General features: G+C 40.1%; 2 protein-coding genes across 2 annotated transcripts; both read right to left on the reverse strand.

Annotated features, from left to right (window-relative positions):
• Positions 1-593: 593 nt before the first annotated feature.
• LOC308336370 (sialic acid-binding Ig-like lectin 13) lies at positions 594-3975 on the reverse strand. The gene is made up of 8 exons (XM_080793732.1): positions 3936-3975; positions 3768-3830; positions 3068-3454; positions 2487-2810; positions 2011-2280; positions 1654-1747; positions 1295-1337; positions 594-898 (listed from the first exon to the last, which is right to left on the reverse strand). Exons 1-8 carry the CDS (start codon positions 3955-3957, stop codon positions 674-676), a joined length of 1428 nt encoding a protein of 475 aa, XP_080649858.1. The 5' UTR covers positions 3958-3975; the 3' UTR covers positions 594-673.
• Positions 3976-5858: 1883 nt separating this feature from the next.
• fen1 (flap structure-specific endonuclease 1) lies at positions 5859-14680 on the reverse strand. The gene is made up of 12 exons (XM_080793662.1): positions 14631-14680; positions 14219-14332; positions 13154-13256; positions 12356-12458; positions 12113-12176; positions 11462-11571; positions 11105-11241; positions 10721-10787; positions 9545-9676; positions 8732-8883; positions 7982-8096; positions 5859-7586 (listed from the first exon to the last, which is right to left on the reverse strand). The coding sequence occupies exons 2-12, from the start codon at positions 14298-14300 to the stop codon at positions 7509-7511; spliced, it is 1143 nt and encodes a 380-aa protein (XP_080649788.1). The 5' UTR covers positions 14301-14332; positions 14631-14680; the 3' UTR covers positions 5859-7508.
• Between the last annotated feature and the right edge of the window lie 284 nt (positions 14681-14964).

Below are 14964 nucleotides of genomic sequence, written 5' to 3' on the forward strand. Positions count from 1 at the left end.
TAACAATAAAAGCTCTCGTAGCCTGTAGCTTTTATTGAGAAAAATCGGTTTGAGGGAAAAGGAAGTTCCGGAAGATTGATGACTACAAAACAATACTACAACATGACGTAGCGATATCATCCGCTCCCGACCGGTTCATGAATCCGAAATGGAATGGTGCCCAGGCTAGCCTCTAGTCTAGGGAGTGTGCATACAAAGTTGTACGGAAATGGAGAGAGAGATGGGGGTGACATGCAGTAAAGGCCATCGGGATCGGTTATAGGTGAAAACATGAATTGGCCTGTTATAGCGCCACCATGAGGCTGATTTGATTTGTTTTAAGTGGCATTTCTTCCTCTGCCTAGTGGGAATGTGCAATGGGGATGGAATATGGGAAAGCGGATCACATGACTATAGAGATAGTGTACCAATTTGCGCGATGTATGGATAAAATGTGTAATGTAAAGAAAAATGGTAGCGAAATAACAGGCCATTGTGGAAAGATCGGGGCAGAGGTTCGTCGTTGGCATCCAGTGTTCACAGTTTGGCATCGACCGGGCCAACGGTGCCAGAGATTAGCTGGTAACAGACGGACGAACATACGGACGGAGTGCAAAACATAATCTCCCCATGCCTTCGGCTGGTGGAGACAATAAAAAAACAAAACATACATTCCCAAAACAGGGACAGCAAGTCAGTGCTTCTTCACTTGGGCATATAAATCATCATCTCGCTCGTTACCTGTCTCTGTGACATTAGAGCTAGTGTGCACAAGCTGTCCTGCTTTGACCTCTGCATACTCCGTATTCGGTTCTGGTTCCGTGACCCGCTCTGACCCGCTCCTGTAGATCTGCAGCTTGGAGAAGTCGATCTCGCCATAGTGGATATCCTCGTCCCCGACCCCAACCAGCTCACTCTGCTGAATACGTGAAGAGTAAAAGCAGTGAGTGACATTATGTGCTCAAAAATGTTCATGTCATGTATTCCAGTGATTCTCAACCCACAGGTGGGCTGTGAGGATACTGCAAGTGGACCGCCAAATAATTGGCAAAATACTAAGATTTTAATGATAATGTAACATGAATATGTTAAAAATATATACCGGTATGTAAAAATGTCATGGTATTTCTTTTTTAGCAACTACAATCCGATCTTCAGTTTACAGTCACACAGCTTTTATAAAGCACTTTATTTATATAAATGCTCTATGAATAGTTTATTATTATTCAGATTATTGTTATTTCCCATGGAAAGAATAGCCACAGGAAAGTCAGATTTGTGTCAAAAGTATATAAAACTGTATTATCTTTCTAACCTGTGTCTGTCGAGGTACAGCTGAACGTCTGCTGCGTAACCACCTGAAAGACATTAATTTGCCATTAAAAACATTTGGGATTAAAGAGTGGACAGAAAGAGAGGGCACGAGTTGAAATGTTGTTCTGTAATCTTAAAACTTGTGTGATCAAGAGGCTCCCTATAGAACCAGCTAGGATCCAATCTGGTCAGAGCCTCTTCTCCTATCAGTGCCTCCCTGCAATGTTTAGCCACAGGGTAAATTTATACAAGATTTTTTACAAACCCTGGAATGGACATTGGGTATAATAAACGTACCGTATGTGGACATTCCATTTTAAATATGTAGTCTGAGCCTATCATACCATGTTACACACTTACCAAATGAAGACGACCAGGCAGATGGTTAAAGTAAGCCCAGTGATCGCTCCAATAATAGCTTGAGATGATACCGGATAATCAGGCTGAGGGTTTTCTGAAAAATGAGTAGCAAAGAGTCATTCTTTATAAATTGCAGAATGGGCAGACATGGAAAGAAAAAAATTCCTGAGACCAGAACATGCCAAATCCGTACCTTTAACCCGTCTCCTACATTTACTACTAACAATATGGCAATCTTTGTATATTTTAAACAGTATATAATGTAGCTCAGGTTAAAAGTAGGGCTCCGCTGTACATGCTGTATCCAACAACCTGAATCTCATCCACCATTCCACATAGAATACTTGTGGGTTTTACCTTCAATCCGCAGATGAATCTCTGATGAAGCCTGAGTTCCGAGACCATTCCTGGCCTCACAGTAATAAGCTCCACCGTCGGCCGCAGAGCTCACGTTGAAGCTGTAGAATTCTCCAACAGACACATTGGTGGGTCCGTGTTGGCTGGCCTTGAACCAGATGAAACTGTGGACAGCTGGTTTGGCTGTGCTGATGCAGGTCAAGTTCACGCAGCTACCTACTGACACCAAATCAGCAGGACTGATGGAGGCTGAGGTCCACCTGGGGGGGTCTGTGTGGAAGATTTGAGAGGAATTCTAGGTCAAATAAATGGCATTTTCATCTGATTCTGTGTGGGGAGATTAATGAGAGCAGATAGAAGAAATAGTCGCTATTTCCATGAGCAAATGTATCTTCCACACAACAAGAATATGATAGCGTGGTTATAGGATTAACATTATCAAGCATTTACGCGTTGAGAGAAAGAAAACATCTTACATGAAACATCAAGACGCAGCAGCGTCTTATTTGTTGTTTTGAACTTGAAGTTGTTCACAGGGTAGTGAACTGAACAGCTGACATTCACGCCATCGTGCTCTGCTGCGAGTGTGAGCGTCATCTGTGATCTGACTGTAACGGTCCGATCTGCATTTTCCTCCGACTGTGTGTGCCTGTCGGCATCCCGTGACGAGGGGTTCCACTTCAGGACAGGCGGGGATGTGGGACATGGAGCGATGGCTGAACAGGTGAAGGTAGCAATGTCACCTTCCTTCACCTGCGCACTTGAGATGTTGATGCTCGTGTTGGGGGATGGAGGAAGCTCTGTGGAAAGTAAAAAAAAAACTTTAAACTTTAAAACGGATATTTCACTTTCAAACATGTTTCGAAACTTAACACTGGACAGTGTTGTGACATCGAGGAACTCCACTGAAACAGTTTGGGGTTAATGAAGGAGTTCACTTTTTCTTATCAATTGTTTTTCTTATGCATATTTCTGAAAACAAATTTAAATTGTCCGGTGTTGTTATGCCATTGTACAAAATTGTAATAAGAAAAGAAATAAGAAAAAAACCTCTTACCATCAACCGTTATCTCAATAGGATCATCAATTGCTGTTGCTTTGTACGGGCTATTCTCCACTCTGAAGTAGTAACTCGCTGCATGGTCAGTGGTCAAATTGTAAAAGACAGTGGTGCAGTCCTTCTTGCGGAGGTCTCCAGTGATCTCCCCTTGGTAGAGATTGACCGTTTGACTACTGTTGAAGATCACAATCTCCGGACGCCCGGCGAACGCATGAGCATCCTTCATCCATACTCTAAAGGTCTCTGCTTTCTTCAACGACACTTCTTCTCTGGTGCTGAAGTTACATGGAATTTGGACACATGAGCCACTTAGAGCTCTCATCGTCTTTGGCGTTGTGATGAATAGGCTTGGCATAACCCGTTGAGATGAGATGAGACGTATACCTGGAGGGGGAAATTCAGTGGCAGAATAAAATATGTAAAATATGTTAGTGATGTGTAAAATAATAATGTCTTAAAAACAGGTAACATAATTTTAAAGAAAATGAAAAGCTCAGAACAAGGAGTCTGGAAATATGTACCACAATGCTGCTAATAATATATATATACAGATCGTATTGTTGAGATTATATTGATTATAAACACAATGCTGATATTTCATATTACTAGGAGTGACCCTGAGGACCAGGGTTAGTTGAAACATTAGTATTCTGCTGCAAGGATCATGCTGAGAATGTATTTAAAATGTACAACTCACCAGACAGAAAGACGACGATTAACAAGCCTGTCAAGGCTTTCACATACAGTGCTGCCATTGAACCTGAAAATTAACACAATACTTAGTTATTTCATTTATAGCGTTTACTGAACCATGCCAGTGCTATGAGCCTGGTGTCTGGGGACCAAAGAGGATAACAGAGCTCACCTGGTAAGAGTCTATACCACATAAATAAGACTATAGTACTTCCCCCAGCAAATTCAACGCTATTTCCTGCCCTTCCTGGCTCTCACTGTCACTATAAAAGGAATGAAAATAAAGCCTTGTTGTTGGTAAACCAACGCTTCAAAGTGCGACATACAGATGACCAACTTCCCTTTTGGCAACTCCCAGGAGAGCAGCACTGTCTGTGTGTGAATCACACTTTAGAAAATGATGCGCCAGTGTTGGAAAGTAACTAAGCACATTTACTTAAGTACTGTGCTTGAGTACAATTTTGAGGTATTTGTACTTTACTTGAGTATTTCCAATACTTTTACTTCTACTCCACATGGTACATCTCAGAGGCAAATATTGTACTTTTACCCCATTACATCTATTTGAAAACTTTAGTTACTATGTAGATCTACTTTGTAGATTTTGATTATTATTACAAAACACACATTAACCACTTCAGGCCTATATACTGTACAGTTCGGCCATTTGGAAATAGCTGATCTACAAGCTCACGATGTGTTGGCATGAAAATGTACTTTAGGCAATGTGAGCTTGTAGATCTGCTATTTTCAATGTGAGCTTGTAGATCTGCAATTTTCAATGTGAGCTTGTAGATCTGCTATTTTCAAACGATTGTTATACATTTGAAAACTTGAATCAGGACATTCTTAGTACTTTTACTTTTGGTAAAGTACATTTTTACTCAAATATTTATTTTTATTCTGGAATTTTACTTGTAACAGAGTATTTATATATTGCAGTATTGATACTTTTTTTACTTAAGTAAAATCATTGGGTACTTTTTCCACCCCTGGTGCCAGTTTACCTTGAGGTAAATTATTAAGCTTGGCCAAATATTCCCACAATCAGGTAATTGTACACTGAATATGGAAAGCTTTTGGAACACTGTCCAAACATTCACCTTTTCCCATGAGAGGCAAATGCATAGCTGCATGGAACCAGTGTTGAATGGATTGCTACAGGGATTGCGAGTGATAGATACAGTACATTAGTTGATACTAGATCTCATCTCCAACTAATTCACAATCTCAAAACGGCGTTGAGACCTCAGCGTAGACAGGCTTTTTGCACAATAATTATTGGGAAATCTGCTTCGGGCACAAAGCATTTAAAGGTTAATTAACCCATTTAGGCCTGACCTCAAAATTTAAAAAGAAATCTTCTAAATCCTCCAGTTTTCTGAAATAAATATTTTCACGATTTTTCAAAAATAGCAGACCTACAAGCTCGTAATTTTTTGGTTAAAACAAAAGGTATTATTTTCTGAATCATTGCTAGTGTTTGTTGTAGTCACAGTGGTCTCCGCAGCTCTTTAATGAACAGAAAATTACATTTTCAGCTCGGTGACAGCCACATTTTATCTGCTCATTTTTGTGTCATCACTTTCAATTTCCCTCGTTTAATATGAATCCTGGGTTGTCTATCGCAATTGGATAAAATTGGTATCTCAACCGGAACATTTATTTTCTGTTTAATAAAGAGCTGGAGAGAGATGGAGACTCCGGTTACTGAACACTTAGCCTCCGAGACCACATGCATTACTGAACACTATAGCAATGAGTACTGCCCATCAGAATATAGAGCTATTTAACACTTATTTTAACCAAAGAAAATCCCTTACCCTACCTTTAAAAAAAACCACACACTGCTGACAGGATTGATACTTGTTTTGTTCTTTTACCTTGGAAATAGAGATCAGCCAAGACACGAAGAATCCGGTAAAAGTTGTTTAACTCCAAGTAAAAAAAGTACCTGTATATTCACAAAAAGAATAAGACTCACACTTTGTTTTGTGTTATTGTGTTTCAATTAAAAAAAAATCATTCCATTCAGAGTAAATACGTGAGGTAACAGTAAATAAAGTTAGTTCGCTATTTCTCCTTAATGGTAAAAAAAGGTTCCTCTAATAAACAGCGCAAATGATAGGCTCTTTATAACAAATGACAGACACCGTTATGACAGTTCTGAGGCATATAGGCCAAGACTGTTATGATTTGTCCACGGACATCTAATGAAGTCTATGTACTTGATACAGCTTGTTGTCCTTACAGCATGTACATTTTTTGATACGAGATGCATTTGTTAGATGTCGCAGTGAGGTCATCCTTATTCTTATCTTGTCAGGTTTCTGTCTCGTATCTTCTTGTCACGTCATGTGTCTCTGCTGTCGGGAAGAAACCACCTAACTCCAAAATCAGGAAATGAAGAAAACCTTACATTTTGAAAACAAAGTAAAACTGCCTCATTGTCAATGACTTGCATGAGAGGGGGAGAGGTGGTGGAGTTGGCTGCTTTAGCAGAGTTTGAGTGTCCAATGGAGTTAAGGTTACCAACACACACTCACAGACGTAAATGGTGTTCAATAGGAACAAATGGAAAAAAGAAACAAATGGAGTTAGTTGGTTGCCTCCCGACAGCAACGAGTATTCCCTGTCTGTGTAATAAACTTTGTGAACTTGTCACATGATACGTCTGTGTCACCTTCTCTCGGGCCCGCCGCTTTATCAAAGGAATACTTCAGCTGAATCGTCACACACCACCCAGCCTGTTACGTCCAGACTTCCGACAGAGGGTCTTCTAGATCACAACAAAGATGAGAAGATGACATGGTGGAAGTTTATAGGATGACAGGATTATGTCCCCCGATGACATTGATTGACATACATATTATCTCTTGACCAGCAGTCGTCAAGTCGGTGTTATCGTTGTCAGAGATGCCCCAGTTTGAGCCGTTATTCCCCTTATCAATGACCTTGGATGCAGGACATTCAGCTCAAAACACTTCCATCTTCTAGAGGAACGGACGACATTTGAGAGTAGAATCACTTTAACAGTACACATGATTCAGGCCTATGTAAATTGTTACACATACAAGCAATTATTGATCGATGAAGAAGACCAAACATATCCATCATGGTATAATTTACCTGATTGTGAAGATATTCCACTTTATCACAAATTGTTCCCATAACTTACTTGTAAACAAATTAGCTTGCCAAGGCAGGTTTACACAAATAATTCATAAAGTGAGATTTAGGACTACTAATATTTGAATGAGATTTAAAACCCAAAACAGTTTGAAACCAGCAGTTTCCCCTCCAACTCAGTTCCTAGTTTCTCTCCATTACACTACAGTCTAATAGGACAGAAATCTAAAAGGTTATATTTATGGTCCATGTATAATGTTAGTTGCTGTGTATGTATAGTTAAGAGGCTTTTGTTTAATATTAGCCTCGGAAACCACAATATAGAAGGCAACCAATAGCAATTAATTGAGGACATATGCAGGGTCCAGTTAAAAACGAGCATACACTTTTGACAACTTTTATTCCTTGGCAGGAAATGGAGACAAACATTTTACACAAACTATTTGGTTAATTCAATTGAATTAATAAAACACAGAGGTCTTGCTGTTTTTTTCACACACGATACAAAACAAAGACGAGACAAATTTCTGAAATTTCTTCCTCGGGAGACAAATAATAAAGAGACAAACCAGCCAAGTCTTGTCTGTAATATCCTTAATCTAGACTTTCTATTCCCTCATTTGCCCTTCTTGAATTTTCCTGGTGTGGCTCCAGTCTTTTGCTTCTTCTTTGCAGATCCCTTTGTCTCAGGTTCCTAAATGACAGAGCAGTAACAGAAGGAATTAATTCAACAGGCAGCACAACACCATCAACATTTTAAACACTGGCTTATTTTTCCGACACCTGCATGTAGATGTCCAACTACATTATACAGTGGAGGAATGTCGTGCATATATATATATATATTCTTTTTTTTGCATTTGAAACCAGTGCTGCATTTTCACAATATCAATTGCAATGTTGTTGTTGCGCCTTTCTTTGTCCTTTGTTCCAGGTTATCTGCAAGTGCGGTGGTCTCAAAAGCAAAAGAAAACTGACCAGAAAAAGACTCGCTCGATTTAAGTAGACATCATAATCACTCATCAAGCTCACTCATTCACCAAACGGGTCAATTGATCAAATAATGAACCAGTATTTGTTTATTGGTACCTTGCGTTTGGAGGACAGCGATCCAGTGACGGTGAAGAATGAGTCCAGACGACCCTGTGTGCTGCCCTGCCTGCTTTTCAACATCTTCTTACAGCCGTTACGAATCCTGTCCTCACTACACACACACACACACACACACACACAAAACAAAGTATTAAATTACCACAGAATATTTTCTTTTCAGTCAATTAAAAAAATGTCCCGTAGAACAGGGGTTCTTTTTGCCTGGGGACACCCATAAATGCTTTGGCCATGTCTCATTAAAGCAAAATGTTCACCATCAGAAATTATTTTATTGTGGAGAGACCTCCTGCTTCAATAGACATACAAGTTGGGGCATACATCCATTAGGAGGCACCCTATGGCAGCCATATTGACCAATAAATGGCAGCAGCCAATGTGGTCTCTATGTGTATTTATGTGTGACCTGGTACACATCTGTGTCACTGTAGCTTTTAACCACTTTAACCATTATTTTAAACTTTAGCTATTGGAAAATGCGGCGCAAATCCTTGAATATATATATTCTTTCACAGCGAACATTTTCAACTCATATCTTTGCGGTGCCTGGAACAACATATTTTTAGGTTGGCGGCCAATTAGATATATTTTTTTAGGGGGCCTTAACATGAACAAGTTTAAGCACCACTGAAATAGCAACATGGGTTTTTCAGAAAACTGTCAGGATCTAAAAGACATTTTGTAGATTCTAGTCTCGGGTCTTTAATGGGTTAGGGGGCCAGTTAGTACCTGAATTGTTTCTCTTCACACATGAACTGCACCAGTTTGTCCTCGTCAGGCTCGTTCCACTTGAGCTCCAATGTGGTGCAGTCCACCACGTCAGGCTTCAAGAACAGTTCCCTGGCCTCCTTGTAGAGCCAGTCCTCTGGGGCAGGGTGCTTCTGCACGGTGGACACAGACAGACAACGCTGAGAGTGTACACATGGTTCCATTTGTATACTTTGGAGACCCCTCAAGGGAACCCTGAGGGTCCTGGGACCCCACTTTAAGAACCACTGGTTTGTCAGGTGGGCTACAGAAGGTTGCTGATGAGTGACGACATGCCAACATGGTGGGAATCAGACCCACAACACTGCATCATCGTTTTGGGTTCACAACACGTGTAGGAAACCCAACAAGGAGGAACACTAATGTAAATCATATTCCACTAAAATGTGAAAAAGCACCAGCAGCCGATAGTCATGATTTATGACCTTATCGGCTTGACTCAGTGGTGAAACACTCATCTACATAAGCATATTGTTATCCATGATACGATGACCAACTACTTTATCTAAGAGACTGAACGTCTGACTCCGTGCACAATGATATGAGATGCATGCTCCGTTTCCTGTTGGCTGTTCAATACTATATTTCTCTATGTGTGTCTAATAAACTAGAATGTTACGTGCAATACGGCCTGGTGTTGACAAAATAAGTTCTCCGAGCACACGACTCAGCTGATCCTCACCCACTACCCGTTCGGTTTAGATGGACACTAGTGAGGGACTACTCAGTCAAACTAAATCACAACAGATATAAACTAAACTAAACTGAACTGACCTTGGGGTCGATGTTGTCCAGGATCTCCTCAATGGAGCCATGCTGTTTGATCAGGTCTATGGCTCTTTTGGGTCCAATCCCCTTGATGGTCCCACAGTAGTCACACCCCAGCAGAATACACAGGTCTATGAACTGAGCATGATGAAAACACAGTACGAAGAATTGGGATAAAGATAAACTGTAATGATCCTACTAATGAGGAAATTGATGTGTGTAACACTAGCTATTAGCAAGTAACAGGATATACAGTACATAGAAAAACACAACAGAATTTAGCATCAAGTCATTTGTATACACAAACTTCAAACTTAAAATGACAGTAGATGAAAGGATGTAGTTGGTTTAGCAATAAAAACTAACTAAGCCTTTATTGATAGTATCAGGTGAAGATAGACCGGAAAGAGGGAGACATGCAGCAAAAATCGTCATGAACGGGACTCGAACACGCGACACGCTGTCAGGCCAAAGCCTATATATGGCATGCGCCTGCCCTGGACCACTTGGCCAGCGGGCGCCCTGGTTTAGCAATAGAGCGTATGCGGGTGTGACATCATCATACCCGGAAGTTATGCGAGAACGCCTACTGTGTGGCAAAAAACTACTTTTCTGGCCTTGACAACCCATACATCCAAACAGAAAAGTCCTATCTGTTTGCATTAAACAACATTAAACTCACATTGCCAAGTCACTTTGCCATTCGATTTGCAACTCGATTTCCCATTCACTTTATGCATATTTTAATTTATTAAATGGCATAATGCTACAATCTTTGAGTTAATGTCTGCTGTCTCCCTCTCCTGACAGAGAGAGGTTATTGCGACAATGTCCAAAATTATCTAGTGCATCTAGTGTGCATCGCTTCACAAAAAGGAGTCAAAACCACACAAGAAGCATCTTTGTTTTCACCTCGAATACACTCACACGACTTATGCCTTCCACTATTATCATCATGTGCTAAAGTGTGACATCACTGTAGCTAAAATATTGTTTAAACTAACTGGTTATTTAAAAAGAAAAAGTAGAGCGTAGCTTTAACTGATTATGGTTACCAACTAAAGGAAAATGTGCTGTGTGTTGTTTGTGTTTGTGTGTGTGTAATAAAATAAATTAAACAATTTGGACATCCTTGTGGCAATCATCACAAAATGCCTTCTACAAGCTGGAGAAAACCCTTACCTGTTCGTTGGTTAGACCAATTTCTTGTAGAAGTCGAGAAAATTGGAATTCCTGGATAGGTAGCTTCCTGAAATAGAGACACTTTATTGTAAATATTGTTATACTATTAATTAAAAAAAAGTGGCTAAGGAAAGAAAACAAATACTGTATTAGTCAAACAAATGTTCAAGCTGCTGAACTAGAAAATAAAATCAGGACCTATAAGAATCTGGAACCAAAATTATACCATACCCATAACCCAACCACTGTAAAGGCCCAAACATTATTCTCTAGTTCATTGACTGAGCTCTTGGTAGACTCACCAACACTACAGACAAGTTCATCAGATCAAATATTTTAAGTCGTATTTTTGGGGTGCTGCAATAGGTTTGTTAGTGACAGTACTTTGCTTCGCTGGCGGTGAGGTGTCTCAGCAGGACGCCTGTACCAAACGTCAGCCCATCCATATCTTCTGTTGCCGTAGCAAAGACCTTCCCCGCTTTGACCAGGGCAGCACAACTGGCCTCGGCCTCACAGGGGGCCTGGAAAACCACAGATTATAAATGGTTTGAAAATATTATCCTGTGACCTCACCGACCTGGTTAAATGCTTTTATTTGATTGGACTGTAAAAATACTGTATTGACTAGCTGGCTTTCATTTAGGATTTTATACAGAAATTAATACAATTTCTCATTCTAAAACTGCAATACATGTTTCTCAATAGAAAGGTACTAGTGATGCGATGGTACAGTGAGCTCACTTCGACGTAGGGGACCCCCATCAGGGTCAAGAGCTTCTTGCACTCGTCATTGTGTTGCCTTGTGACTTTAACCAGTCGCTTGGAGAACTTGTCAATGTTCTCTTGCTCCCCTGCAGGACATGAGAAAAGATTTACCACTTAAAACTCTCTATAGTACTTAGTAAAGTGGACAAGAGTCACATTTGTACTTCGTGTGCTCTTCTTTCCCCCCTCTACACCAAATCTTTGCCTAATATAGCAGATCTACAACCTCAGAGCACGTCTCATTCACAACGCGTTGTGAGCTTGTTGATCTTCAAATTGTTACGGCAAGCATGATTTAATGGTTGCTTAGTGGATACGTACATATAAATCTATTCTTCTATAAATGTCTCAATACAAGAGCAGGGAGACAAAATACAACCACCTCAATTGTATACCTGTATGTTATATTGTATTGTGTATATTCTACCATACAAATTGGAAAATAATTACATTTTATTCATAAAAGAAAAGTTACATAGTGCTGCTTATTTTTACACTTGCACATTGAAGTGTACTTTTGATTAAGCATTTCTATTTCTTTTCTTTTTTTAAAGATATTCATGGGACTTTTTTTCGGAGGAGAACCACTAACTTCTCAGAGAAACGCAGTTGAAATGTTTGCAGTACCTGCTTCTTGCGCCTGAGCAAGCATCTTCTCAGCCTCGGCCCTCCTCTCCACTCTCTTCTCCAACTGTACCGAGATGGAAACGGAGAGAAATCCAGAAATTCACACAGGGAAAGACAGCATATGGAAACAGGACAAAACATTAAAAACATCCTCGATGGATACTAGTCATTTAACGATAAAAACAAGCGACAAAGTCTTTGTGAACCTAATGAAGTTCATATAAAACATCCTTGCACACTCACCTCACCAGACTTGAGCTGTGGAGGCTTGCCATCAAACACGTACACGGGTTTGATTCCATACTCTAGCATGCGGATTGTTCGGTAGAACATTCCCATCAAGTGGCTGAAAGTCAACATTTAATATGTACTCATTAGGGCTGCAACTAGATTATTTTCTTAGCAATCATTCTACAGATTACTTTTTTAATTACCGTAACCGAATAATCGAGAAGTGCCTGTGTTAAAGCGACTCATGACTATGGGAGAAAATGTAACCGGTGATAAAAGCCAAAAGAAATTGTCATTCATGAAATAATTATTTAATAGAGCACGTCAATATTGGTACAGGGCGCAAATCCACAGATTCATGTACTTTTTATTTGTATTGTAATCCACATAGGGGGATTTTAGATCACCTCATATAAGAACTGTTTGAAAAATAAACATGTCACACCGGCCTTTTCACTCATATGGATATGAAGAATCAACTGACTGAGAGAAAACGCTAATGTTACTGCTACTGAATTATTTACATTTTCACTAGAAACAGACTGTATCATATATGAGTGACTGACTGTTGCAAACGATACAGAGAAAGCTTGTTTATTTTTGGACCACAATGCTTATGAGACGATATTAAGATGAGGCCATGTTATTCTCCAAAGAGAAATTATTTCCGCGAACCAGGGGAATCGAAGGGATGAGCGGGTTATGTCAGGACTTCGGTGCTCTATTAATGTACTATTATAGCCAAAGCTGTATTAATGGCGGTGTGATAAAGTTCAAACATCCGTCATGTTCACGGATCGTTAATTATACCTCGTTGTCTCTCCGTCCTCGTTTTGCAGTACGTTGCCGTCCTGTCGGACAGCGATCAGGAACTGGTAGATGCACATGGAGGCATCAATGGCGATCTTCCTCCCTGTCGGGGGGAACACGACACAATATCGCAAGGTCATCCTCCAACACAGATAAATGCGATGTCAGCTGCCAATGCCGTATTCATTTCCTCTAAAACATCTAAATACGGTTGCAGTGTCAGCCTTCTTCGTACCAGAGAGAGAGAGCTATTAAACATGATGCTGTGTTGTGAAAAACCAACAGCAGCAGCTCTTCTCTGTGACTTTAACCTTGGGTCAAGGTTGTGGGACTGGTGCTCACCTCTCCTTGGATCCAGTGGAAGACAGTAACTAGGTGTTGATTGATTGATTGAATACTTTATTGGCAGAAATGTAATCAGTACAGGGTACAGTCAAACACACGTCCAAAGGGATCATCGAAAAACGTCCTTGCATTCTTGTTTCCATTCAGGTCCTGGGTATTCAATTCATAATCATGAATGTAATTTTGTGATTTGTTTTCTTTTCTTCTTTTTGGGGCGAAGCACATGACTTTCACTCAGCTACATTTTAGATAGAAATGCTGCATTTCCAAGAAGGGACTTTTACGAACCAAACTTACTAAAATAGATTATGAATGAACCACTTCAAATATAGAGCCACCAAGTTGACAATGCAGTGCCGTGCAACGTATTGTGAGCTTGTAGATCTGCCAATTTCATTTTCTATGCAATTCTATGTTTTAATAGTAGGATCCATTCATTTTGTAAAGCACTGACAGTTGAATGGCAGGGAAATCACTACTACACAAATAGTTTATTATAATTATGATGAGTATTATTATCCTGTTCATTGATTGTACTACAATTACAGTCAGTAGAGCACCTGAATGCTAAATGACTTTGAGCTTTAAATATACGACAGCCTTTTTGTTTTTGACGCTATATGTTGTTATTTTACTGGTATATTTACTGGGTATAGCCTGGAACTCACTCTGTGCATTACATAATGATGATATTTAGAGTGGTGTTCATTGTTAACGAACCAAAGTAGCTCTTAATCTCATTCTCCCTGATGGCACCAGGCGCCTGGTCAGCGATCAGCTTGGCGAGGCCATGAATTCCCATGATGAAGATGTGAAGGGAAACACGTCAAATATCTGCAAAAAAAACAATGCAAGTCCAGTCAGTCTGAATCCACCGTTCTTTTTTTTCGACAAACGAACTTCTCGTACAGAGTACAACAACACAGCAACGCTGTACATTGCAAAGTAAAAACTTTACAGCATCCAAACAAGGCCAAATAATTGTCATTTATTGTAGAGGCAAAAGACAAATAATACTAAATACAACGTGTTGATTTTTGGACTTTTGGGTATAAAGTCAACACTATACTGCAGCTGATAAGGCTCTGGCTTAGTGAAACTCATAAATAGATGTTTAATTTGATTGACTCACCAAAGTGTGTATGTTATGAAGAAAGAGCGTACTAGCGCGGCGCGGGGAAAAGGCAACAGGAAATGCGTGTGTTTCGCGGGAAAACAAAAAAGGAAGGCATGATCAATCGGCGGTTCGAAGCCTGCAGCTCACAATTCATAGCTCATCCATCCATCCACGACACCGGTAATGATTAGTGAGGCCTGGCTCCCAAATGGAGAGATCCGATTGGTCGATGACGTCAGAAAAGAGAAAAGTCAACAGTCAAGCAAAGGAAGTTCCGGGTAAAAAATTTATAGCGATTACTTTCGTCGTACGACTGCGTCGCGCGCCGAAAATAGCAGACCTACAAGCC

The sequence above is a fragment of the Protomyctophum bolini genome, assembly GCF_963924005.1.
Source record: "Protomyctophum bolini genome assembly, chromosome: 21".
NCBI classification, from domain to species: domain Eukaryota; kingdom Metazoa; phylum Chordata; class Actinopteri; order Myctophiformes; family Myctophidae; genus Protomyctophum; species Protomyctophum bolini.

What these genes read in the sequence shown, in the direction of transcription:
- LOC308336370 (XM_080793732.1), bottom strand. Translation starts at nt 3,957, where the DNA reads ATGTGGTATAGACTCTTACCAG. An exon ending in AATCGTCGTCTTTCTGTCTG is followed by an intron (nt 3,455 to 3,767) that starts GTGAGTTGTACA and finishes TTCCCCCTCCAG; the next exon opens with GTATACGTCTCATCTCATCT. An exon ending in TGCCTGGTCGTCTTCATTTG is followed by an intron (nt 1,338 to 1,653) that starts GTAAGTGTGTAA and finishes AATGTCTTTCAG; the next exon opens with GTGGTTACGCAGCAGACGTT.
- fen1 (XM_080793662.1), bottom strand. Translation starts at nt 14,300, where the DNA reads ATGGGAATTCATGGCCTCGCCAAGCTGATCGCTGACCAGGCGCCTGGT. An exon ending in TGAGATTAAGAGCTACTTTG is followed by an intron (nt 13,257 to 14,218) that starts GTTCGTTAACAA and finishes TCCCCCCGACAG; the next exon opens with GGAGGAAGATCGCCATTGAT. An exon ending in TGGACAACATCGACCCCAAG is followed by an intron (nt 8,884 to 9,544) that starts GTCAGTTCAGTT and finishes TCCACCGTGCAG; the next exon opens with AAGCACCCTGCCCCAGAGGA.